This window comes from Felis catus, chromosome A2 (genome assembly GCF_018350175.1).
Source record: "Felis catus isolate Fca126 chromosome A2, F.catus_Fca126_mat1.0, whole genome shotgun sequence".
Taxonomy (NCBI): Eukaryota; Metazoa; Chordata; class Mammalia; order Carnivora; family Felidae; genus Felis; species Felis catus.
In genome coordinates, this window is record NC_058369.1 from 127,558,249 (window position 1) to 127,585,560 (window position 27,312).

Below are 27,312 nucleotides of genomic sequence, written 5' to 3' on the forward strand. Positions count from 1 at the left end.
ACGCTGGCAAGAGAGTTACTAGGTCAAGAGAAGGGCCTTCCAAGGCAGGAACAGAAGAGCTTATTGGTGAAAACAGAGAAGAACAGAACAACTGAAGACAACAGTGATGGGGCAAAGCCTCAGGTAAGGGGAAAGGACGGGTTAGAACACAGGTGCAGCCAGAGAGTCGGGGGATGGGACAGACTGAATGGCCTGGGACAGGGGCAGGACCATCCCTTCCCTCCTCTGCTGGCAGTGGGTGCGGGTGTGGGGCGGGAAGAGGATGGCAGGAGACAAGGGCATCATGAGATCCTGGAGGCACGCAAACCCATAAGCAGAGGACTTGTAAGGCGCAGACAGGAGTGGTGGCTTTCTGGCCACAGTGCACTCCTTGGAAAGGAAGGAATGTGGGGCAGGGCAGACAGGAGAAACTAGAGGCCTGAGGCGCACATGTGGGAACAGAATATCTGCTGCCCAGAATGCTGGCACGTGGCCAAGAAACAGAAGAAACTATCAAGGAGAAGTGCTAGGGAGCCAGTGAATATTCCACAGCACAACTGGCTGCATGTCCAGTTAGCATTCTCCCTTATTACTAGGTGATGCTTCCCACTTACCCTTTAGTTGTCTCTCATTCCTAAACATTAAAAACATTAGGCAGGAGTGCCTGGGTGGTTCGGGCAGTTAAGCGTCCGACTTGGGCTCGGGTCATGATCTCATGGTTTGTGAGTTCGAGCCCCACATCTGGCTCTCTGCCGTCAGTGTGGAGCCTGTATGGGGTCCTCTGTATCCCCCTCTCTGCCCCTCACCGCCCCCCCACTCTCTCTCTCAAAAATAAACATTAAAAAAATTGTTTAATAAAAATAAAAACATTAGGCACAGAAAGAAGGAGAAAGCCAGGGCACCATTCTTGACAAAGAGCAGGTAAAAAAGAAAACCAGCGCATCTCATTTCCTAATCTAAGGAGAACTTGCTTAAACTGGCAGAAACAAGGCTGCCTTTATGGAGTAATTACTCTGAGCCAGGCGATGTCCTACATTCTTTTTCACACATTTCCTTTAATCTTCCCAAGAATCATGAAAGTGCAAAATTATTATGTCAGCTTTGCAAAACGAAGATACTGAGGCTCAAAGAGGGTAACAGAGCCTCTCACAAATATGGGGGCTCCAGGGCCCCATCCAGGTTTCAATGTCCTGGAGAGTGTACTGCACTGCTTAGGCCACACTAACTCTCAGCAAACGCCTCTCGTCAGAGTGTCGAGGGTTCTATACTCTTGATTGAGAAAAATAAGCTGTTCAGAAAATAGTAAGTTAACCAGGACAGGGGATGGGAGGCTTTAAGGCTCAGTGTGTCCAGACAACCACCGACTGGTGGCCTCAAGTGGCCCCTGAGGGTGAAACTCAGCAACAGACCATAAAGGCCAAAGCAGAAGCCGCCAACGAGATCGTTTACAACTCCTCTGACGGCTTCCTATGGTATGGCAAACTCCTCTTGTAAAAATCCCATAGGGGCTTTTCCTGCTGAGTGGAAAGGCAGAATTGTCTCTTCACAATTTGGAGAGAAAACAAACCAGTCGGCTCCGTGCAGACATCCCCTTGAACCAAACAGGCATCAATAGAGCAAAGCTGAGCAGAAATGTGCTCCTTCTTCCAGTTATTCGTTAATTAAATATCCATTGATTAAGGACGGACTGTTCTCCAGGCACTAGAGAAACTGCACTCAAAGATGAAGCAATTTACAGGCTCATGACGGTTTCTCACGAGCCCTTGGACTGGGAGGTGTGGGGGCCCCTGCATCAACCTCACTTAGTGTTCCTCACAGAGCAGAGGAAGGGCCCCACCCCTGGCGACAGAATCAAAATCTCTGCAGCTCGGCTGGAAATGTGCATTTTTCACAAGCTCCTTGGGTGATCCTTGGGCACGCTCAAGGTTGAGTCGGACCACCGGTTTAAGGTGACAGACAGGGACAACACAATGGGATAAGCGGAAGGATACTCAAGGTTTCAGGAGAACACGGGACAGCAAAGCCGACCCCAACTCCCAGAAATAACCTTTTACTGAAATAGTAGCTACCCAGGGTAAAAAGGAGCAAAGAGCTTTCTGAACAAAGGTAGCCTGCCACAGGAGAGAGGCAGGTTATGCGACCCTCACTGAGCAAGGTAAAAGATCAGAAGAAAAGTCCAAGTACGAATCATGGCTCAAGTCTTTGTTGCATGTGCAAATACATTTCCAATTCTTGGGCCAATTTCTGACCCAATCAAGAAACAACACCTGACGCCAGCACTGCCATGAGTCTCTCACTCCCATCTCAGTCGCTGCAGGGCAATAAGGGGTTAGGTTTCTAATCCTTTGTGTAGTCTCCATGTGGCAATACCACAAGGCCCACAATTTAGCCAACTGTTTAAAAGTTCAGTCTTCAGAGTAAGAGAGACCTGGGTGTGTGTCCTGGCCTCATGAATTGGCAAATCACTTAACTTCTGTGAACCTCATATCTGCCTTTGGAAAACCGGATCATCACCAAGAACGAGACAAGGAAACACCAGGTGCCTCCTGATACAATGCCCCGAAGAGGACACAGCATCATCTCTCTGGCATTTCACCTGGTAATGCAAAACCTGGGAAGAAAACATCAGAGAGACCCAAACTGAAGAATATTCCACAAAGCTGTCCTGTACTCTACAAAATTGTCAAGGCCACAAAAGATAAAGACTAAGGAAACATTCCATGTCAATGGAGACCATCGGGACAGGACAATAAATGTAATACATGAGCCTGGAGGGATAAGGGATCTTATTGGGACAACTGATGAATCTTGAATATGGTCTATGGACTTTGAATTAGATGATAGTTTTGAACTACTGTTCAATTTCCTGGCTTTTATAAAGAGACTATGGTTATGTAAAAGGAGGATTTTGCTCTTACACTGAGTATTTAGGAGTAAAAGGGGATGATGCCTCTAGGTCACTCTCAAATGGTTCAGAAAAAAGCTATATATTAAAAAGAGAAAAAATGGAGAAAACAGTCCCGCATATGAAGCAAAATGTTAATACTTAAAGAATCTGGATAAAAGGTAGACAGAAGTTCTTTGTACTAGTCTTGCCATTTCTCTGTTTAAAAACTGTATTGAACTAAAGTTACTGCTCAAAACCTTCAAGCCATGAAATAACAAGGAAAGACTGAAGAACTGTCAAAGGCTGGAGGAGAATGAGGAACCATGACGACTATATTACAATGTGGTTGGCATTCCTGGATTAGATCCTGGAACAGAAAGAGGACATCAGTGGCAACACTGCTGACATCCAAATAAAGTTCGTAGTTTAGTTACCAGTAATGTGCCATTGTTAATGCCTTCATTTTGGGAAATGTACCAGTTATATTAAGCATTAGGGAAGACTGAGTGAAGGGGTTATGGAAACTCTCAATAGACTCTTCACGATTTTTCTATGAATCTAAAATTGTTCCAAAATAAAAAGATAACTAAAAAATAAGTGTTAAGACACACACACATCAAAGGCCATCCCCAAAGGCAAGAACAGGACACTGACTCCACAAACCCCTAAGAATGTGTATCAGGAGCTATTGCCTGATAGCAGAGGTTCCCGGAGCCACGGCAGAATCAAACGGAAAAAATTTACTAAACCACTGACTTAGAATCACTTGAGGTAGAAGCCCCAAGAACATTTAAACAAGTACCTCAGACCTGGGGTACCAGGGATCCAGCTCAGTACTTCTCAAACTTAACTAGACACAGGAGTTCCTGGAGACCTAGCTAAAATGCAGATTCTAGGTCAGGAGATCTGGGGTAGGTTCTGAGACTTTGCATTTCCAGTGAGCTCCCAGGTGAAGCCCGAACCAACCATCCTCAGCCACACATATGGAAAAGGCAAAGCAACAAGACAGAAGAGGCCTGCCTGGGTTCATGTCCCCAGAGCACCAACCACACCAGCCCAGGACTGCCATGTGGATGTAACAGGTCAACTCCCCTTTGAAGTCGTTGGTTCCCTCAGCCAGTAGCAAACCTAGTCCTAACTGTATTTAGTCTGCACCAGGTAGTGCCAAGCATATTTTAAAATTCAACTCACCTCCTCTCTCGAACAGCACATGAAAAAGGACAAACATCTGTTACCTGACACAAATTTATATAAAACTACCGGATGGGCTTCTCTACCCACATGGGTTGCTTCTAGAGCTCCACAAAAACTGCCTCGTAGAGCAGTTAAAATGACAATGATGAGCTGGACCGATGACACCTTTGTTGACAACAATCCTAAAATTTTACCCTTCCTCAAATTCACACTCAAGCTCAACTGATTCTGATTTGACCGTTATAATTTATGTCAATAGTCTTTTGGATCCACACAATGCCATACAACTCTCACAGTATTCTTCAACCAGATAATAACATCTGACCAGGGGAAAAAAATTTATAGATCATAATCATAGAACAGTACTGAGAACATATATAAAAAGTGGAGTTGCCATGGTAGCCTAATTGTGAAAATATTAAAAGCCACCTAGAATTCTATGGTATTTGTTTTATGAAACCCTAAGTGTACATAAGTCTCAATCTTTTTTTTTCCTTAAATTATTTGCTCTAGTAACCTTCCTGAGATAACCTGTAATCAAATCAAATCAAATCAAAGCCACACCGTAAGACTGTTGAGACCCAAGCTAAAGGAGGCCTTTAAAGGTAGGGCCATATTAAAAAATCTTTTCAATATTTTTTCATTCATTAAATACATATTGAGGATGTATTACATGCCAGACAATGCACTAGACAGACAGTGCATTTTACACTAATAATAAAATTACAATTAGCTGGGAGGCAAGCCCAAGCCCCTCTATACTAATTTCACTATTAAGCGGTTACTGTAATGTACTTGTTGGCTGCTTCTGCAAAAATCAAAGGGGAAAGTGTATCAAAAAATTAAGTTTCATGTTGCCTAGGATAAAACAACCTGCACCTACTCATGAGCGCCTGCCAGGCAGGGCCGGGATAGCCTCCACTGTGCCAACTGCCCGGAACCTAAGCCACTGGGCCCTGCTGCCTCTCACCCAGCTTCAGACACAAACCGTGTATTCACACAACCCAAGTAGATGTTGAACGAGCATAAAAACCCCATCCGTCGTCACTGTATCTGGTACACAAAGCAAACTACACTGCAACTATTATTGCACAGATTTTTCAGCACAGCCAGAGAGAGAAAGGAGGACAAAAGAGCTAACCAAAGTCTGTGAAAATTCCAAGACAGAAAGAAGACTGAAGAGAACCCCCAAACTGCTGCCAGCATGACTGACCTGATCGATTTCCATGAGTTTGGGGTAGGCGCCCGGCCATTCTATGGCCACCTTGACGATGTCCGCGGGGGGCGGCATGGTAATCCCAGGGAGTCCAAAGCTTATAGAACCGGGATCCTACAGTGCAGACGGCCACACGTGTCTACACCTAATGAGGAATGACAAAAAGAAAGAAAAGTTGCTCAGTGCCGATGCAGGGCAAATTCTGCTTCATCACTTCCTGTTTTCACTGGTGGTTTAGGTATGAGAAACGGCTCTGGGTATACAACACACAGGGCACCAACTGTACCTCCGGCTGCTCCTGAGGAGAGAAGACAGATGACAGGAAGGAGCCAATGCCCTAGAGTCGAAGCCTTCAGGAGACGTGGTCCCCGCAAGGGGCAGTTTGTCCCTTACCACAGGGTTTGGCTCCCAGTGGTGCCCAGGGTCTGGATGAGCTGGGCTCACTCTGTCCAGAAACGCATGTAAACTTCTCGCGCTCAACAGTCTCCGGAAGAACAGATTGCCCAGGAAGTCATGGTCAGGAAGCAGCATTTCTTTAAAGTATTTTCTGTGTGTCACAAATAGAGCTCCGCACTATAGCAACCAGGATATCATGAGGAAGAAGAAATGCCCTGAGGTTCACACACATGCATACACACACTCCCTCCCCAAGGCCAGTTCACACACTGCGCCTTCAGGAGGGAGGAAAATTGACTGATGTGGATAGTGCGGCAAACAGAACAGACCTTGAATTTTCACTGGAATGAATAGTGTTGCTTTCACAAAAGAAGTAAGATTATCCTCTGCTGCCTCCCCTAGATTACTGGCCTGTTTCTTTAGGATGACTTTTTTAACTTAATATTTTTGAACGGATAACACATTCATGTGACTCAAAACTTAAATTTGTGTGTGTGTCTGTGTGTGTGTGTGTGTGTGCGCGTGTGAAAATATAGTGGAGAATCTCTGTCCTCTTAAAGTTGCACATCCACCTGGACGAATATTCTACAACAGGGACTTGTTAAATAATTATGGGGTCTCATATATGCAAGCAGAAGTAGCAAATCTGTACTGGGGTATTCCTCTTCATAGTCTCTATGCTCCTTTATTCACTAGAGAATTCTATGGGCAATGTATTATGTCTGTACCACATCACTTCAATCCCAACCAGTTATACACCCTAGAATAAGAATCATGAAAACAGGTTCTAATGTGAAAATAGACTGTGTAAATACCAGGTAACACTACTCAAGACAAAGAACACACGATCCTGGGGATCAAGAGAATAGATAATGAAAATTAAAATGCATTTTGAGCACCCTCCTCCCACCTCTACACAAAATAGTCTAGAATTACACTAAAAGAGGTCATCTAACCACCCAGGAATCAAAAGCCAAGGGTGCTTTTCTTCCCCTTTCACTGGTATTTATTCCTCAAAGACTGTTGAGACAAAACCTGTTCAACAGGTGAGAATCCAATGATGTGGCTCTCCCTGAGTCTCTGTGGAGAATAAGAAGGCAGCAGTGGACAAAGGAGCCATTGAGAGAGCCAAAAGGCTACAAGGAATCCCCTGGGAATTCATTTGACAAGTGTGATTAGACTTCATCAGTGTTACCCACACTAACAAACAGCACAGACGGGGCTCCCGCAGGGAAGAGTCAGGTGCACCATTTCAGAATGAATAATCCAGTCCACATTGTTATCCTCAGAAGTCCACATTTTATCCTCTTGAATTTATATTTCCGTGAGAGAAGTTAATTTTATCTCATCAGAGCCACCAGCAGTAAAGTGGAGTCTAATGTTGTCAAAATTGCCCCATAAATATAAGGTTCATAAATTTTGGTAAACAGCCTAATATAATAATTCTTATGCAAACTAAAATTTAAGACCCACTAAAGGGAAGTCTGTGCAGCTGGCTAGACAATCCAACCATTCTGCCGTGTAAGGTAACTCTCAAATCCCTGGAGGCAACTAGGAAACGGGTGGAGAATTCTGCAATATCCCTGCTTGCCTGCTGATTGATTTACTTGATTCCATTTTTAACATGAAAATTCTACAACCTTAATATGCATGTCAAATGGCTTTGCTTATAGTTGAGCGAATTTAATGAGACAGAGGAGTTAGTTGCTTTTTATTTGGGAGTTAGTTACTAAAGTCCCCGTGTCAGTTACATGTGACTCCATAACCCTTGAGCAAGTTGCAATTTTCTTTATCATTCTGCTGAAGGTCTCCTTCTTAGCTTTAGGTCACGTTTCCAAGACAACAGAGAGAAACCGCTCTTGATTCCCATCTAGAAATCTGTCTGTCTCTACACATTGGTCTATGTCCAAAGTTCTTTATATCTCTGTTTGAAGCTCACCTCATTGTAGTCTCCTAAAGATCTGTTACATCACCACATGTTTTTCCAGTCAGCTTGATTAGGTCTTGGGAGCATAAAATTTCCAAATACCTGATCCTTCCCCCCCCCCACCACCACCGAATTTCCCATATAGTTTTAACTTCTGGTCCCTGTAATGGCTTTAAACCCTTTTATCCTATTTCTAGTCTTTCTGTTACACCAGCAAATCCTATTAAGAGAGGGGGAAAAAAATCAAGCCTATGTGGACATTCCTATAGGAGCTGTGTAATGGAAAAACTAACACACTTGCCCTGGTGAACTGTGTGCCCCCACAACTGCACTGAAAGAGGCTGACAGATGGACCAGTAAAGCCAAAAGGTGGATCAATGGGAAAGAAACACCAAACAGCTGGGTAAATGATTTGCTTCAACTCCTCTGTCCCTTCATTCCTCCCCAGGAAAGTTGCCCTCTGCCCACTGGCTATCATTATCTACTGGTGACAAATAACAGGTTTATACTGATTATGGGAATAGTGGAGAGGGAGCACCAGTCTCATATTTCAAATGCTCAATGCTCCCTTGTAGAAAAAAAAAAAAAAATAGACAACCTTTTCCCTTAGTATTCAGGTTAGGTAAAGAGGGAAAAGGCCTAGAGGCACCTGAGTGGCTCAATCAGTTAAGCATCTGACCCTTGATTTTGGCTCAGGTCATGATCTCAGAGTTCAAGGGATCCAGCACCACATCAGCCTCTGTGAGAGAAGGAAACAGAGAATCCCAAGCAGGCTCTGTGCTATCAGCACAGATTCTTGGGATTCTTGAGATTCTCTATCTCCCTCTCTCTCTGCTCCTCTCCCGCTCTCACTCACGTGCACAAGGGCGCATACACACTCTCTACTTCACATTCTCAAAATAAACAAACATTTAAAAAAAAAAGAGAGGGGTGCTGAGGTGCTCAGTCGGTTAAACATCCAATTCTTGATTTCAGCCTAGGTCATGATCTCACGGTTCGAGCTCCACGTCGGACACCACACTGACATTTCAGAGCCTGCCTGGGGTTGCCTCTCTCACTGCCCCTCCTCACCTCTCAAAATAAATAATTAAACTTTAAAAAAAAAAGATTTAAAAAAAGAGAGAGAGAGAAAGGGACTCTGAAAGTAGCACCCTTCTGAAAGTAATCTTTCATTCACTTTGTCCATCTGGAGAGGAAGGGAAAAAACCTATCCTCAGCTCTCTTAGGTTCAGTGCCTGGGTAGTGCAAACTAAACTAACAAAGGCAAGATTGACAGAAAGGAACAAATGAGTTTACTCATGCAACGTACATACATGCAGGAGAACTCAGTGAGAAGTAACTCAAAGGGGTGGTTAGAGCTTGGAGCTTACATACCATCTCACACAGGGTGACAAAGTGTGGACAAGAGGTTAGATGAAAGCAAAGGGGTTTGGGCTCCTGAGGGATACAAGGGGTGGAATGGTGATTTGGAAATGTATGGTTAAAAAACAAGTTGTTCAGTTGGTTTGTTATGCAGTCTCAAATCCTTTCATGTGGTTAAGAGTGGTGTCTGGAGTAGTTCTCTTCCAGGTTTGGGAGAGGAAGATATCTTTACAAATAGAAATTTCCTTTGTAGATCTAAATTTCCTTTACAAAAGAAACATTTATGCCCTGCTTTTAAGTAGAAATGAGAATGGCAGAGAGTTCCTCCTGTGCTGCTGTTTCTAAATTGATTTCAGCTCAAAACAATCCTTACTGCAAAGTGGCATCTTCTGATCTCCGTCTATTACTCAGGCTTTCCTGAGCCCTCTACTTTGTGCTTTGGAGGACACAGTCTTGCACGGTGCACTGTGCCTCAAGAAGGCCTACTTCTTCTCCTCTTCTTTGTACAACATCCTTCTTATTCCAAACAGAATGATACATCCCAACAGCCTTACTGTCTAGGCCCAAGAATACAGTAAGAGACAGGTGCCTCCCACTTCACCTTATCCAGGATGCTATGATTCATCCACGCTTGCTGAACTCTGTCTTTGTTTCCCTTCTCAAACATGCATTAGAGGACAGACGTTCCTCTTTCCAAGTCGCATAGATGAGCAATGACTGCCAGGGAAGACCATGAGAGCAGGGATCCTCCCCTGCACTGGAGGATCTGGATAGATCGATAGATGGTGGGAGTGCCATTTCAGAGTCTCTTACTCCATCAGGGAATTAACATCCATTCTGACAACAGCAGAGGCCAAGGAGGAAGTTTCATGGCTTCAGGAACAGGGGAACGCTGTGCAAAACATAACCATTCAGAAGAAAGAAAGGAAGAGAGAGAACTGAATCAAATATTCCAACTTATGTATATGCTCCTGACAAAAGCCTCCTAAGGTAATCTTAGTAATAACTCAATTTGCCAGGTGCAAAACGTGCTATTAGCTACCTTTTACAATATGTTGCAAACGTGCAGAGAAAAGTCTTTGCTCTCACAGCAACTGGAAATGTCATCATGGAGGGCATGGGACAGCTGGTAGAAAGGAGCAGGGGCAGAAGCTGAGAGCAGGCATTGGACTGGAAGCCAGAAGCACACACTTGTTTCCTTACCCTGCATCCTTCCCCTAGTGATAGTTGGCACTCCTTACAGTAAACGAATGAAGATACTAAACCTTACTGAGCTTGGTAACTTCCCCCAAATATTTACATATTCCCAAGGTGTTGGAGGCCCCTCAAACATGACTGTGGGCTACTGTGTTCGCCAAAAATTCATATGATCAAGTCCTAACCCCCAGTACCTAAGACTATGGCTGTATTTGGAAACAGAGCCTTTAACGAGCCCTAATCCTATCTGACTGTTGTCCTTGTAAGGAGAGGAAATCTGGACACAGGTACAGAGGACAACCATTTGAGGAAACAGTAAGAGAACGGCCATTGACAACCAAGAAGAGAGGCTTCAGAAAGAGCCAAGCTGCCTACACCTTGATCTCAGATTTCCAGCTCCAAGAACTAGGAGACAATACGTTTCTGTTGTTTAAACCATCCAGACTGTGGTGCTTTGTTATGACAGCCCTAGTAAACAGGCGTAACACTGAAGACAGAAAGCATAAAGAAGAGGCTGATGATTTGACACAAAGACACTTAAAATCTTCACCATTCCAAAAAGCACCATAAAAATTTAAAAACAAATAATAAGCAATCGAGAAAATACTTGCAACAGCTGTGACCTAACCTAGTATCAATATCCTTAACAATGATCTCTTATAAATTTTTTTTTTAGTTTACAAAGTAATCCACACAAGAGGAAATGTGTGGTCAATAAATACCCAAAAGGTCACTCTTAACAGTAATAAGAGAAATGCAAATTAAAGCAGCAAAACAGACCTTTTTTGTCTATCATATTGGTAAGAAATAAATGTTCATTGATTGGTGAGAATGTGGGCAAAATAACGCTCTCATACACTGATACAATCAAGAAAAAAAGCAAAAGCCCTTTAGAAATAAATAAAATTAATTTATTTTTAATCCATAAAATGTAGAGTAATAAACTTGGCCATGAGAAGGTCTGATCTCCTGAAACCACTAAAGCAGGGTTTCTTAACCACAGCATTATTAACATTCTGGATCAGATAATTCTTTGCTGTGGGGCTCATCCTGGCCTCTGCTAAAGTTTAGTAGCAGCCTTGGCCTCCACCCAGTAGATGCAGTTTATACAATCAGATGCTCACTTATAAAATGGAGACAATCAAAATGTCTCCAGACATTGCCAGATGTCCCTTGGGAGTCAAAATCATCTCTGGTTGAAAAGCAGGGCACTAAGGTGACTGCTTCTAATATTGCTTTTAAACAAACTTATTGGGGTGCCTGGATGGCTCAGTCAGTTAAGCATCCAACTTTGGCTCAAGTCATGGTCTCCCAGTTTATGAGTTCAAGCCCCACATAGGACTCTGTGCTGACAGCCTAGAGCCTGGAGCCTGTTTCCAATTCTATCTCTCTCTCTCTCTCTCTCTCTCTGTTCCTCTCCCACTTGCACTCTGTCTCTCTGTCTCTCTGTCTCTCTGTCTCTCTCAAAAATAAAGAATATTGGGGCGCCTGGGTGGCACAGTCGGTTAAGCGTCCGACTTCAGCCAGGTCACGATCTCGCAGTCCGTGAGTTCAAGCCCCGCGTCAGGCTCTGGGCTGATGGCTCAGAGCCTGGAGCCTGTTTCCGATTCTGTGTCTCCCTCTCTCTCTGCCCCTCCCCCGTTCATGCTCTGTCTCTCTCTGTCCCAAAAATAAATAAAAACGTTGAAAAAAAAATTTAAAAAAAAAAATAAAGAATAAAAAAAACTTTTTAATAAAAAAACTTATTACATAGACCAACTTCACAAAGTGGGCAGTAATAGTCATAAATATAATATTTTAACTGCAAAAAAAAAAAGAGAGATGAGATGTAGAATAAGGACCACTTGGAGAAATAAAAAAAAAAATAAGTAGCTAAAATCAACAGGAAAGGAAATTTATATAAAAACATGAAAACCTTGATATCATTTGAGGACAATTTTGTAACCTTCTACTCTAGCACATTGTCCCTCACATACAGCTCTACTGAACTCTTGTAGCTTTGGTTTTTGTCTGTCTAGTGAGCTTTTCCACCTCTTCTCTTCAGGTAGCAGGTCCTGTCCCACAACCAAGATTGGGCATGTGTGGGGCCAATGACAATGCCCATTTCTCTGGCAAGAGTGATTGATTGGTCCAAGGGACAGACACATGATCTAAGCAAATCAATTTCTGGGGACTGCTCTATGAGGCCTGGAAGGAAAGAGTTCTCCCCTTCAATGGGGGGTTGTTAGGCCGCCATCTTCCATCCATGTGGGAATGGGCTGTCTGCAATAGGAAGGAATATGGCAAGGAGAAGCAAAGACAAAGAGAAAAGAGACAGGAGAGGGAAAAAGAGAACAAGAGTCTTAACTATGTTGAGTATTCTGGCTCCTAACACTTTTTCTTCCATTCTTTGAGCTCTCCTAATATTCTTCCTAGATATATGAACCCATAAATTCCCTGGTACAGTAAGTGAGTTTGAGGTAGGTTTCCATCACTTGTAATTGAAAAACTCCTAACTAATACATCAACCCTACCATATCTGTCTACTGCCCTCAGTTATAATCTTGCCAGTCCCTCAAGAGACAACTGAACCACAAAACACAGACTAAAGTTACACAATCTGACCTTGGAGCCAAATGGGAATGATACTTTATTCCCCAGTCCTAGAGCTCAATATCTGCATGTCCACATTTCTGATGGAGCCCTCAGTGCCTAGAAGCTGCTTTCCCTCTCCTGGACTGCTGCCAGGAATCATGCAGGCATTTCAGGAATTAGCCTTAGCTTGGCATTTCCCACACAACACTACTGCCTTCAGATATTAAGTAATGTAACATGAAAGAAAGAAAGAAAGAAAGAAAGAAAGAAAGAAAGAAAGAAAGAAAGAAAGAAAGAAAGAAAGAAAAGGGAAAAATAAATCTCTTGTAAAACATCAAATGAAATAACAGCTAATTATGGAACCAGCTAGTTCATGTATCATATACTTTTCATGACAACCTTATGAAATAGGTACCATTACTAAACCATTTTACAGACTAGGAAACTAAAATGCACAGACATTGAGTAACTTGCCCAAGGTCTCATATCCAAATATGGAGCCCAGCCAGAACTCAATCCACATGTGTCTGATTCCACAGTCAATGTTTTTAATCACTATACCACATTTTTAAAAAGGTTCCTTTACTATAGGACTTATTGGGCCTTTAATGTAATATATATGCACCGTGAAATTTTTGTATGCAGTATATACTATTTCCCAAATATATCTTTCTAGAAAATTCTTTTTTTTTTTTCATGGAGCATCTTGTGGCATTAGTTTCACATGGGACACAGTTCGGGAAACGATGCTTTGAGACCATTTACCTCCTCCACTTCTCAAGAAAAACAGAAGTGCTGAATAGTCTTGGCCTGAAACAGAGTGGAAAGTGGCAGAGAAAACACTTTCCTTTAGTCCCATATTGAATTATCATCACCTGCATCTATGGGATTATCTCCAGGAAAGCAACCCAATTCTTTTGAGTAACTCTTTCCAATTCACAGAGGACAGTAAAAATTCAATTAACTACAGCTTTCTACTGTGCAAACTAGCAGAAGATAAACAGCAAAAGAAACAGAATATTTGGATTTGTGAGAGCTTGAATCTCAAGCTTTAAAACCTTGGCTGGTGATTCATGACCTATAGCACATCAACTTCCCACAGCCTGGTTCCCGCCTGCCTCCGAGTACCAGGAGACACCCTCCCCCCACCAATGCATCCCTGAGCCCCACCCACAAGCACACACAAGCGAGGACGCTCTAAGTCGTGGCAAATAGGTTCTTCTTTAAGATCATCAACAGTCCTTTTTCAGTGGCTGTGGGTAGCACTGCTTAAAGAAGGCAAGCCCCAGACTGGCCAAGCGAGGATTACTCTCGAGGTGTGCCACAGTGTCCTGAGAGGAGAGGAAAAGCACCAAGACAAATATTGGCTCTCCTTCCTCATCAAACTGCTGGCCATTTCCTGGGCATGGCAAATTCTCTTGCCTCCCGCCTTTGTTCTCAATGTTCCCTCTCCCTGGAATGTCTTTCCCTTCCACCCCTGGGTTGGCTTCAAAAATTCCCACCTAGACTTCAAAGCCAATCTCATGTGCCAGTTCCTCTGATAGATTTCCCTGACCCCACAGCCTCCCCAGCTAAGAAGCAATGGCCCCAACTATCTCCTCAGGTGCTTACGAAGCTCCTACCAGAACACCTTTCCATACCTTATGCTATTAGTTTATGAGTTCCCCAAGGGTAGGGATCATATATCTTATCCATCTCTGTACCTCTAGTCTAGACCAGATGGCATGGCAAATAGCAGCTCAATAAATACTTTTCAGACAAGTGAATGAATAAAACAAATGAATCACTCTTCCCTTAAAAGCAAATTCAGACATTAAAAAAAAAATGCACAGGATTACTCAAACCAATGATGCATTTTTAAAATCCAGAATTCCTTCCTCAGAAAACCTTCAGGCACTTCTTCAAGCAGCAGCTACTCGTGTGTCCCATTGGACAGAAATAGAAATAGAGGCACTCAGAGGTGAGAGCAGGGCCTACTCCAGATCTGTTTTCCTCCCAGAGAAATTCTGTCAAAAATAAGATGAGACACGAGCTGAGCTGCTGGTTCTTCTCCCTTCACTAGGAGCTTTCTCTCGCACTTTGGGAAGCAGCATCTCAACTGGAAAGTTCATTATTTTACAAACTAAGGCACACACTTCCTCCTTTATATTGGTTTTTGGATATTTGCTTTTCAAATTCCTTTTCGGCTGTTGTAACGTCAGTGACTGCTCCCCTCCTGTCCGCCCCCCTCAGATCCCCCCCAGCTCCCCTGCTCCCGGCAGGCAAGCCTTGTCACTCGTGATGTGTGCTGACATTCCCCGGTGGAGGAGACAAAGCTCAGGCCCAGTTCTCTATCTCACAACCCAGACTCGAGGCCACAGGAAATGCTGGAGCGTTTCCACCATCCTGTGAGCCAAACACTCAAAGTTTCCAAACCTGCTGATCAAAAAACAATATGCGAAACTTCTTTCTCCCTCTCTCTCTCTCTCCAGCAACAGCAGAGCAGCAAAGGCCACCCTAGGAAATTCGATTGCATCAGATGAGCAGCAAGGGCCTTCTGTGGCAGGCGGAGGGCTGGGCTGTGCGTCCACAGGCTGCCACCTGACAACTCAGCACAGAATTAGTCATCCTGCACAACGCGTACATGATGTAATGCCGCACACGCAGGATGGCACTAGCCTCTGCCTCTTTCTCCCTCCTCGGGTCCTTCAGGTTTAATTCTCCAGATGGACAGGAGCTGGTGAGTGAGTATGAAGGTCAGGTGTCTGCCTGGGTGTTAATCCGGGCCCTGACCTACCCACAGCTCTGTGACTTTGGACAGTTACATAACATGGCTAGCCCTCAGTGTCCTCTCTGTAACACTGAAAGAACAATAGAACCTTTCTCATAGGACTGTTGTGAACCCTGAACATATAAACAATTGGAACAGGGTCTGCTAGGGTAGTATTATGATTATGAATCTGGCAGGCATGGGGGACCTGGACACAGCAGCCAGTAGCCTCCCTAGTGAAACACACAGAAGTCCCACCGCACGGTGGTTCTTTTCCCCTTTCAGCATCACAACCAAACTGGACAAACTGTTCTGAGGAATGCTAACTTGGCTTCAGGTCCACGGAGGGTTTATAGATACGAACACTTTTTCTTTCTTCTGGGTTTTAAAAGATGAGCACCAAGCTTCCAGGTGAGTGACTGGGTTGGAAGGAACAGGAAGAGGAAGGATAGTGTTAAGATTCCGGAAGAATCCTCCTGCATTTCAAAAGCAGAAATGCCTGGGCAGATAACCTGATGGAACAAAACGGACCCGATTTCTCTCCCGACCCATGTCTCACAGCCAAGTTCTGTAAGTATAGCGAGGTGACCGGGACTCAACTGCTTCTCAATCCTTTCTCTCCAAGAAGTGGATGTGGCCTTCAGGTATGCGACAGTTACAAGTCCCTCAAGAAGGACCAAAGGGGTGCCCTCTGCACAGAGAGGGACCTGCCCCACCACTACTGCACAGCTTCCCCAGTTACATGTCACTCCAGCCCTCCAGAGTGACTTCCAACTCTCACCTGTCTGAGGGACACCTCCATCCAGCTGCCCCACTCACTGATTTCGCTGTCCTGCTCTCCAGATGAGTAGCTCAAAAATGCTGAGGCTCCACCCACCAAGCTGACAGAGGGGAGGCACCTGGAGCCTGATGAGCATGGCCCGCCCCACCTTGGCCCAGCTGCTCCCCAGAAGCTGGGGTTTTCATGGGCACTAAGTGGCCGATGATGACACAGCTCTACTACTGGGGGTATCATATCCTGGCTAGACACAGAAGAACTCTGAAATGTTTCTCAGGGAAGTTTCCGTTAGGAAACATGAATTTCCTCCATTTTCAGGGTTTTAGATAGCTTATCCCTCTGGTTATTAGGCACAAGCCCACAGGCCCAACAAGACAAACAAAAACCAAAACGTGGTTTTTCTCTCTTACCTCCTTCACCTGAGGAGGCTCTGCCAGGACTCCCAGGATTGAATGATAGAGATCTCTACTTCTGGTTTTTGTCTGGGTTCCCTCACAAGTTTGTTGCAATTTGTCTTAAGATAAAACACTGTCTGGGCACATGCTATCAGCATAGACAGGTGGCCACACTTTGAAGAGTTTTTCACACAAACACCAAGATAACAGTGGATCCAATGGGCCACTGTTTGCCGTTGAACAAATGGACTGCTCTTTGGGGCTCCTGGGTGACTCAGTCAGTTAAGTGTCTTACTCTTGATATGGGCTCAGGTCATGATCTCACTGTTCGTGGATCGCCTCCCCCACCCCCCCAACTCAAGCACTCACTCTCTCTCTCTCTCTCAAATAAAGATTTTTTAAAATATCATTGCTCTTCCATAGGCATATATGTGAATCCAGAAATTCCTTACCATATTCATTTAAAAATAAAAAATAAAAATAAAAACCGGTACAAAAATGGGGAAAAGGTGGCCTGCAGTTCTATCCTGAAAACCAATATTACTGGTTACATCCCGGAGCTGCCAGTTGGCTTCCTGCCAACCCGAGGATCACGTTCTGGATAGATTTTGTTGTTGCCTGCTCATTTCCTCTTTGCTTTCCCTTGGGCAGAGATCCCCCACACTCTGTCTGCATGCCCTGGGAAGGGCTGAGATTAAAAGCTGATGAGAGGAAACCAGATAGAGGGACTTCCAACTCAGTGCTGGCAGTTTGCTAACTGAGTGCCTTTTAAATTTTACCTTGGTAAATTAACAGGATGCTGATGATTTAAAATTCTTATTATCCGCACTCAGTTCTAGCAAACTTGGGACTCAACCAGCTAATATCTGGTTTGATAAAGACTCAGTCAGGCAAAAACCCAACCAATAATAGTAAAAATAACCACATACCCCCAAAAAAACTTTTTTAAATAACCTGCTAGATTAGTGAGCGAGGTTGCAGGGAAAAAAAAATTAGAAAAGGCTGCTATGCATCTTCTCATTTTCCGATTATGATACGCTCTGCCTTGCCTAGAAAAGAGGTCAGAGATTATAAATCTTTGTGGAACACTTGAGTTCTGCTGACGGGTCTGGTAATGGGGTCAGATTCTGGGACCTAATTATCTGAGGCATGAATGTAATGAATGAGGTCAAAGAAACCCTGATTCTACTTGACACCTAAGAATCTTACTTTTTTCATCTTTGCAAATCAAAGCTAACTGTTCCAAACTCTTCTGCAAGGTGGCAGAAGAAAGAAGGCAGGTTTTAGAATCAGACAGATCTGGATTTGGATGTGAAATGGGTAATGTTTTAGGCCAGGGCACAAGATTACAAGATTTGCATTTTGCCTTAGGCTATGAGTAGAACAGACTGGAATGGAGCAAGGAGGGACAGACTGCTGGAGACTGGAAAGAAAGCGACTGATGACAGTGGCTTCGGCTGACGTGGTGCCTTGGAGATGGAGAAGGTGAGAGATTTATGAGATATTTAAAAAATAAAAATCAACAGGAATTGATGATAGACTGCATACAGGGAAGAGGGAAAAGCTGGAGTTCAACATGACCCAGAATTCCGGCTGACTTAACAGAATAGATGGTGATGCCAATTTATTGAACTAGGACCACTCCAAATAGAAGATGCACTCTCGGTCACTTCGTTGACCACTATCATGTCAATGTACGTATAGACTCATCCAGAAGAACCAGTGGTAAAGTCCAAGCCCCCAGTACAAGAGACACCCCTCTTACTCATCTCTTCCTTATGGACCTATGTGCTTTACTGCAGATTACACCTAAAATTCATAGCCGTTTCTTTCTTTTAAATGGAGAGGCAGCAGAGCACAGCAGTTACGGCCACAGATTGGACTCAGACTACATGTATTCTAATCCTAGTTTCATGGCCTCTTAGCCTTATGGCCTTGGGAGGATTGCTCTCTGTGCCTCAGTTTGCTCAACTGTAAAATGGGGAAAACCACAGTACCTATCTCACAGCTTTCTTGAGGCGAGTAATAAGGTGATGATGGTAATAGCTAGTGTTCATATGATTTACTATGTGCCAGGCACCCCACTGAACACTTCAGATATATTAACTCATTGAATCCTCCCAATAGCCCTAGGAAATAGATGCTGTTCGTAATTCCCATTCTAAAAATGAGGAAATGTAGTCTCCAAGGAAACCAGCCACTAACTTGGCTAGTTAGCAGCCTAGCCAGTTCCAAAGTCTTGTGTTCTGTGCCATTACACTGAATTTCATTCTATCTTAATACACACAAAATGCATAGAACAGGTCCTGGCACACAGTGAAAGCCAGTCGACATTAGCTCTATGAATCGGCAAATCCAGGATTTTACAACAAATATGGTTCATGAGGAAGAAGGAGGCTATAAGTACTTTTTCATTATGGATCCCTATTGTACCTTCTCACTTGGTATAACATAACATTGATGGTGACTTACCAAACTTGCATCCAACCTTGACTCCATGGAAGGAATCACATGGCCTGAGCCATTCAGGCTCAACACTGACTGACTTCTTGAAGCTGCGACAGAACCTGCAATTTGATGCAGCTCCTCTGAGAGCTCTGCAGGAAAAACACCCCACGGCTCAAGCATAACTTCCGGTGAGGTAAAACTGGGATTTCTTGACGACCTCTATATTCTTACCTTTCCACTTAATGAACGGATCAACTTTTGCACAAGTTGAATATACTCTCCTACGTCCCTAGAGAAAGGATCCAGAGGGACTCTTTTATAAGCAGATAATACAATTTTATTTCCACTAACAAGGAATAATCTTAATTGACATCTAGTTCTGTCAGAATATATAGCCTCAGAACAAGTACTCAAAACTGAAATAATGACTTTTTGGTGTCGGGCTCCAACATTTAATGAGCTTATTATAGCAAAAACCTAAATAGCAAATCAATTCACTCAGGTATAAGACAGTTCACTGGGAAGTTACACAGCTTAAAGTAGAAGTTTACAAAACTTGACAGAGATTTTTTAAAAACCGAGGTAGAGGGGCACCTGGGTGGCTCAGTTGGTTATAACAGTGTCCAACTTCGGCTCAGGTCATGATCTTTTAGTTCATGAATTCAAGCCCCGCATCGGGCTCTCTGCTGTCAGCAAAGCCTGCTTTGGATCATCTGTCCCCCTCTCTCTCTCTGCCCCTCCCCTATTTGTGTTCTCCTGCTCTCTCTCTCTCTTTCTCTCAAAAATAAGTAAACATTAATAATAATAATAAAAAACAACTAAGGTAGACATTTAAAACATTTACTTAAAAATTACCCAGACAAAAATTAATTCACCTACATGTTAAGGCATAAATTACTTGGAGACCAAGAGACACAAAATACTTTTTAAGAAAATTCCAGGATGTGCCTGAGGGTACTCCTTGATGTACCCATGAAGAGGCAGGGTGGCTGCCCACTCAAAAGTGGGATTGAATTAGGCGCATCAAATTTCAAAAGGATTTCAACCCAATCCCCAGATCAACTGAGTAGGAAAGGCACATGTCCTAGCAAGTAACTACAAATAAGAGTAAGAATTAATTGCACTCTCTACCTTTACCAGTAAGAGCAATATTGAATTTATTGTCTTCTCCACAGACGGTGACTGCTCTGTTTTCAAAAGGAAATTTTTATAAACGGTCTTAAGGTTTAATAATAGGAAATCCATTTAATAATTTATGGTAAGGCCATAAGACAGAATAGTAGTCATTAAAAAATCATATCTAAAAAATCTATGACACTAGACAATATTCCCACTATACTTCATTGATTTATTTATAACCATTAACATTTAAATATTAATAAATATTTATTCCAGTAGACACTCACTACAATGGTAAGAACTCAGAACAACTAGAATTCTCATACATTGGTGGTTAACTAGTAGGTCTCCTTTGGGGAGGGACACCTGGGTGACTCAGTGGGTTAAGCACCCAACTAACTCTTGGTCTCAGCTCAGGTCATTATCTCACAGTTCCTAAGTGAGATTGAGCCCCCATCCCACTCTGTATTGTCAGTGTGGGTTTCTCTCTCTCCCTTTCTCTCTGTCCCTCCCCCTGCTCATACTCTCTCTCTCTCTCTCTCTCTGTCCCTCCCCCCACTCATTCTCTCTCCCCCCCCCTCTCCTTCAAAATAAATAAATAAACATTAAAATGTTTTTTTTTATTTTAAAGAAACAGTTGGGGCAGTTCAATTTCCATATAACCCAGAAATTCCACTCCTAGGTATATACCTAAAAGAAATGGAGGCATATGTTAACACAATGACTTGCAAGTGAACGTTCATAGCAACTTTCTTCATAAAAGCCAAAACTAGAAACAACTTAAATGCCCATCAATTGATGAATGGGTAAACACATTATGGAATATTTGAAATACAATGGAATACCAGTCAGCAATAAAAAAGAATGATTTACTACCCACAGTAATAAAAATGAATCTGAAAAGCATTCTCCTAAGTCAAGGGTCAGCTCTCTTCAGCCTACAAGGACAAATCTGGCCTTCTCCCTATTTTTGTTAACAAAGTTTCACTGGAACAGAGTGACATACATTCATACATTCGCTTATATATTTTCCAAGACTGCTTTCATGAGTTCTATAAGGCATGCTTTAGTGCTTTAAATTCTGGACTTTATTTCTACTATGGTATTTTTTTCCAGAATTCTTACATTTTGTAATTAAGATAAGAAAAAATTCAAGTCAAACCAAATTTGCTCTTCCTCTCATTTCACCATCTTAAGATTTGGGAAGTTTTGCTTAAGAAAGAGGAGAAAGTAGAGTGCTTTTGTGGACAAATCCTGTCTTTCAGGTGTAAGACAGCTAAGGATATTCCCTTTTCTGTCACCATTGATAAAAAAATAATTCAAAAAGGAATCTTACTGAAGACAGGTCAGAAGCATCTTCTTGGCAAAGCTCAAAAAGTTTCTATAAACTCTTATATGTCTAGCACTGGAACTTGTTAAAGATTATCCCTGGATGGTATCCAAACATTTTTATATTTGACAGTTGTGAATGACTGTCATAACTTGTGAGGAATACGGGTAAGTTTTTAGCTTTTATCAAATAAAAAGCTCTTTGACCCCACAGGTTTACATCTGAGCCTCCATGGAATGGGAACATAATAGTAGTCTGTCTACTCCCATAGATTGGAAAACACATCCACTTTTACTGAAATAACTTCTAATATCAGGCCACATTTTCACTTTCTGTTTTAAATTCTATGATGTGGTCCTAAAGTCTTACGGTAATCAAAGGCTGTGAAACTTCACAGAGTGAAGAGTCCTTCAAATGAGCACCTGGAAATGAAAGAATTTGTTTTGGTGAATCAATTCCCAAGCTTGCTGCAGGGGATCATGCTGAAGTGTGGCGAGAGGAGTGAAGCCAAGAGATTCAGAGCTCAACAGGAAAGAGACGGTATCCAAGCTCCCTCTAGTTAGTGCGGGCCAACACCAAACAAGCAGCAGGACACAAAGGGCAGTAGGAGATCTGCTCAATATTGGTCCCTGAAGAAGCTCTCCTCATTAGGAGAAACAGAAGAGAAAACTCTCTTCTATTGTAGAACCACCAAAGTGCCAATTCTCAAATACAAACTACTCATCTCAGTCATAATTTCTTACAACCAAGACTTTGATCTCAGTGATCATAAAAGTTCAAACCCAGTGTGAAGACACAGGAGAAAATGTGGCTTCCAAGGTAAAGTGGAGAGCTGAAGAGCTAACCAACTAGTTAATCAATGCAGACAGTCTGAAAATTCTTTTCCCCAATAGTAGACTCTTCTCTCTATTACTTATAATTATTCCATCTCATCACTTATCTTTTCTTAGACATACAGACACACAGAAAGTACCACCATGGCCACCGTTCTCCTTCCCATCTTGTCATACTACTAAGCATGTGCATGGACTTTAAGATTCCCAAGTATGTAAAACAGTTAATAATCATTGTATAGCCTACTAAAGATTACAATCACTATGCTGATAAGAAAACATCTGATAAATGAATCACCAAACTAAGATTTCACTTCCAGCCACCACTCACAGGGGCCTGTCCACCAATGAGGTTTCCAAGGTTATTAAAATGATCTAGGGGCACCTGGGTGGCTCAGTCCGTAAAGCATCTGACTCTTGACTTTGGCTCACAGTTCATAAGCTTGAGCCCCACATCAGGTTCCACGCTGACAGTGCAGAGCCTGCTTGGGATTCTCTCTCTCCTCTCTCTGCCCCCCCCCCCTCTCAAAATAAATAAATTTAAAAAAAAATTTTAAATAAAATTATCTAGAAATTGTTTCTGAATTCTAAGCAGCAAATCCCATCTTAATCAAAGGGAATAAAAGATAAAAAGGAAAATTTAGTAACAGCTTCCTTACTTTTACCCCTCAATTTTCATATCTGTGCCATTCTTCTATAAGACAAAGGAAGAAATTATAGTCACATCCTTTAGGAATGCAAAATCAAGAGTATTTTTTCTTCAAAGTTAAATTATGTTGCATGCAACAAAACCAACATTATTGGTAATAACTACAGCCTATCAGACTTTATTTACCATACATTAAAATAGACAAATCAAATTTCTAACATCCATCTCATTTCATCATACATAGAATCTCTGTGAGGTAGGACAGCAAATACTGTCACATAATCTCACCTTACAAATAGGTGACTAAGGCATAGATGTTAACATCTAGCTCTGAATCAGATTCATTCCAATATCCTAATACCTAATGTTCAAAACAGTAGTTGAAGTAAAACAAAGTTATGGGATCATATATGAATCATTTACAGTTACCTAAGTTGTATGTTTCTATTTGAAGAGAGGAAGTCAGAGTTTGAGAATTTCCCACCCTCACTGAAACTGAAGAGCAGCTCAAGGCTAGAAAGACATGTGGCTAACACCTACCCTATCCAAGGTTCATTTCTCTAGCATCTGCAGAATAGCAACATCTCCCAACTTGACCCAAAGAACCAGCCTCAATTAAGTAACAGCACTGCCTAAACTCCTCCAAGGGGAAAAATATTCTCTGCTCATTTCACAAATATTAACAAGGGCCTTCCTTCCATCAATCATGGAGCTTGGAAATTCTTACACAAGAGTTAAGTAAACCCTGGTTGCTGCTCACAAGGCATTTACATTCTTACTCTCAGCAACCCAATAATGGACTGAAGAAATCATTGAAAGAATAAAAGAACAAACATATCAGATGCTACTAAAATACTTTACACCTACATAGTTCCATTATATCAATAAGAATATGAAATCAGAATCTCTTTGATGAGTTTTTACCAGCCCAACATTTTCTGACCTCTTCCTCTTTCTCTGTCCCCATCTCCTACTCCATTCTTCCTAGCTCACTCTCTTCTGGCCATGTGGAACTTCTTGTAGTTCCTCAAAAATACTATGATTTCCACCCACTGTTCCCACAACTTCCCATAGCTTGTTTGCTCACCTTATTCAGGACTACCCAAATGTCATCTCCTCAGAGAAGCCTTCTCTACATAACCTAACGCCAATAAAATTGGTATACACGCCAGCACACATACATTCCCAATCATCCTCTTCCTCTCTCTCTCACTCTCCTTCACTCACCACTTATCACTACCTTGTACTATATTGCACACTCACCTATTTGTTTATTGTCATAATTCCACTCTAGAGTGTAAACTATGAGGCAGGAATGCTATCCTCTTCACCATTAGACCTCTAGTCACATAGTAGGCTCTCAATAAATATCTGCTGAATAACTAAATAAACTGATTAGATTCGGAGTAAGCCAATTATTTCTTAGACGCTTTAAGGAAATTCCTCAGAAGTACAGTGAAAAACAGCAGGCTTCAGTTTCAACTCAGTAAGTGTGTGACCTGGAGAGCCTGGGGAAGACTACAGAAGAAAGAATTGGTTACTTAAGCAGGGTACATATTAAGAGTCACCAGACTGTAATACAAAAAAACTGGTGAGCATTAGACCTGGGCTCCAGGCACAGTAATGGAATCAGAATCCTCTAAATAAAAACAAAAACAAAAAGCTAGAAGTCATAGCCAAAATGTGGTAATTTGCATGAAATTATTTGACAACATATAAACAGGCAGAAATAAACTATAGCAACCATATGCTACTTCCCTCTATCATCCCTTCTCCACTAGCCACCACTGCAGGCATCATTACCAATCACTGATAATAAATCTAACTCCTTTCCTGCCATGGCTGAACAGGACATCAGAATCACTAACACTCTAAGTCAATCACAATTTCTTAAAGCCTTTTAGAAAAAGTAGACATATTGGAGTAGAGGGAAACTTCCTTGGTAAAATATATCTAAAAAGCCTATAGCTTTTTTAGCCTAGCAATCATCATGCTCAATTATGAAGCATTGAGCAGTCCTTTTAAAATTGAAAACAAGGCAAGGAAGTCCAACAGCACAATCTCTATTAAATATTGTACTGGAGGTCCCAGCCTACACAATAAGACAAGAAAAACAAACATTATAAGGATTGAAGGGGGAAAGCAAGTTGGCCATCAATCAGACAATATAATTATCTACCAGAAACTTTATTAGTATTAATAAGATAGTTTGTCAAGATTTATTAATATAAGATCAATGCAGAGAAGTTATCTGCAATTCTATACACCAGCAATAAAGAATTAGAGCAATCTTTCAAATATACAATTTACAATAATAATAATAATAATAGTAATAGTAATAATAATAATAAAAACTTAGGAATATACCAAACAAAATTTTACAAGATCTTTCTGTACAAAATAATAAAATTTATGCAAAAATTTTAAACACCCCAAAATAGATGGAGAGATATAAAGTTTATGACTAAGAGGAACCAATATGGTAAAGACATCAACAAGGATATGTAACAAATATAGAGGTTGCAGGAGGACCTAAGCACAGATGAGGGCTTAGTAACTGCTAAAGCTGACACTGCAGACTACTGGGGGGGGGGGGGGGGGGGGAAGGGGGGGAATTAACCATTTAATAAATAGCACCAGAACAATGTGGGGAAAATTAAACTTAACCCCCACATCACAATCTACATTAAATGAAACAATTCCAGACATTAAGTATAAATTAATAGAAAGGTAAGTCTTAGAATATATATATATATATATATGTGTATATATATATATATATATGTGTATATATATGTGTATATATATATATATGTGTATATATATATGTGTATATATACTTATATATATATGTGTATATATATATATATATATATATATACACACATACACACATACACAAGAATATCTTAATTATCATTACTGAAGAAGGATCTCTTAAGAAGGATACAAATAGCCTGACCAAACTGCAGATTCAACCTCCCCCAAAAACGTAATCTTAACTGGTCATTCAGGAGTTTTCTGGTCAGCATCAATGAAGGTAATCTGTCACACAGACCCTCTATATCTCCCAAAGAAAGATTAGGTGATGTACATGAAAAGACCTCCTTGCCTAAAACAATCCTTTCCTTTCTTTTGCTAGTAACTTTCTTGCCCCACCCTCCTTCCTAAAAAAACAAACAAACAAACAAAAAAACTTGCATTTTGTACAGTTCTTTGGAGTATTCCTCTACTTGCTAGAAGGGATGCTGCCTAATTCATGAATCATTTAATAAAGCCAATTATATCTAAAAATTTACTTGGTTAGGGGCACCTGGGTGACTCAGTTGGTTAAGCATCCAACTTTTGGTCTCCACTCAGGTCATGATCTCAGTTTGTGAGTTCGAGGCCAGAGTTGGGTTCTGTCCTGACAACAGAGAGCCTGCTTGGGATTCTCTCTCTCCCTACCTCTCTCTCTGCCCCTCCCCTGATTGCTCACTCTATCTCTCTCTCAAAATAAACAAGTAAACTTAAAAAAAATTTTTTTTAATTTACTTGGTTAATTTTTTTAAAATATTTGTAAATCATATTTTTTTAAATGTTTATTTTTTTTTAAAGAGACAAAGACAGAGAGTCAGCAAGGGAGGTGCAGAGAGAGAGAGAGGGAGAAAGAGAATCCCAAGCAGGCTCCAGCTGTCAATGCACAGTGCTGTACAAGATCAATTTCATGAACTGTGACATCATGACCTGAGCCAAAATTAAGAGTTGGACATTGGAAACTCAACCTACTGAACCACCCACACGCCCCAAGTTTTTTTTAATACCACTTATTGAAAAGATATTTGTAACATTTATAATGAATAAAGACATTACATAGCATATAAAAAGAGCTGCAAGGAATCAATATAAAAAAGGATAAGCAACATAAACACATTTTGGCATTTCATGAAAGAGAAAACATGAAGTTCTTTTGGGTTTCTTTTGTTGATGAACAATAGTCTCTAATTTTTTCCTATTTAAAAAAAAAACATGAATGTCAATAAACCTATGAAAAGATGGTCAGCCTCATTAGTAATTAGGAAAATGGAAAGAAACTCCAATGCAACACCATTTTACATCCTTGAGGCTAGAAAGTTTATATAATCTGACAACACCAAGTGTAGAAAGCATGTGGAGCAACAAGAACTTCATGTGCTCCTGGGAGAATTTATGGCACAACTACTTTGGGATCATGATGGCACTGCCCAGTAAGGTGGTAGGTGTATACACCCCTTACAACACAGCTTCTCCTCCCCGGGGA

At 41.7% G+C, this 27,312-nt stretch overlaps 1 protein-coding gene across 16 annotated transcripts in view; it reads right to left on the reverse strand.

Annotated features, from left to right (window-relative positions):
- ELMO1 (engulfment and cell motility 1) overlaps positions 1-27,312 on the reverse strand; it is a 732,114-nt gene that overhangs the window by 426,315 nt on the left and 278,487 nt on the right. For 14 of the 16 annotated variants that reach the window (XM_045053264.1, XM_045053261.1, XM_045053265.1 and 11 more), the window contains one exon: positions 5,274-5,421. In XM_045053264.1, the coding sequence (XP_044909199.1) occupies positions 5,274-5,351 (78 nt within the window). In that variant the 5' untranslated portion in view covers positions 5,352-5,421. Of the gene's footprint in view, positions 1-5,273; positions 5,422-5,562; positions 5,723-9,562; positions 9,585-27,312 lie in introns of those variants that run through there. The other 2 variants (XM_045053266.1, XM_019825707.3) reach the window with 2 other exon arrangements.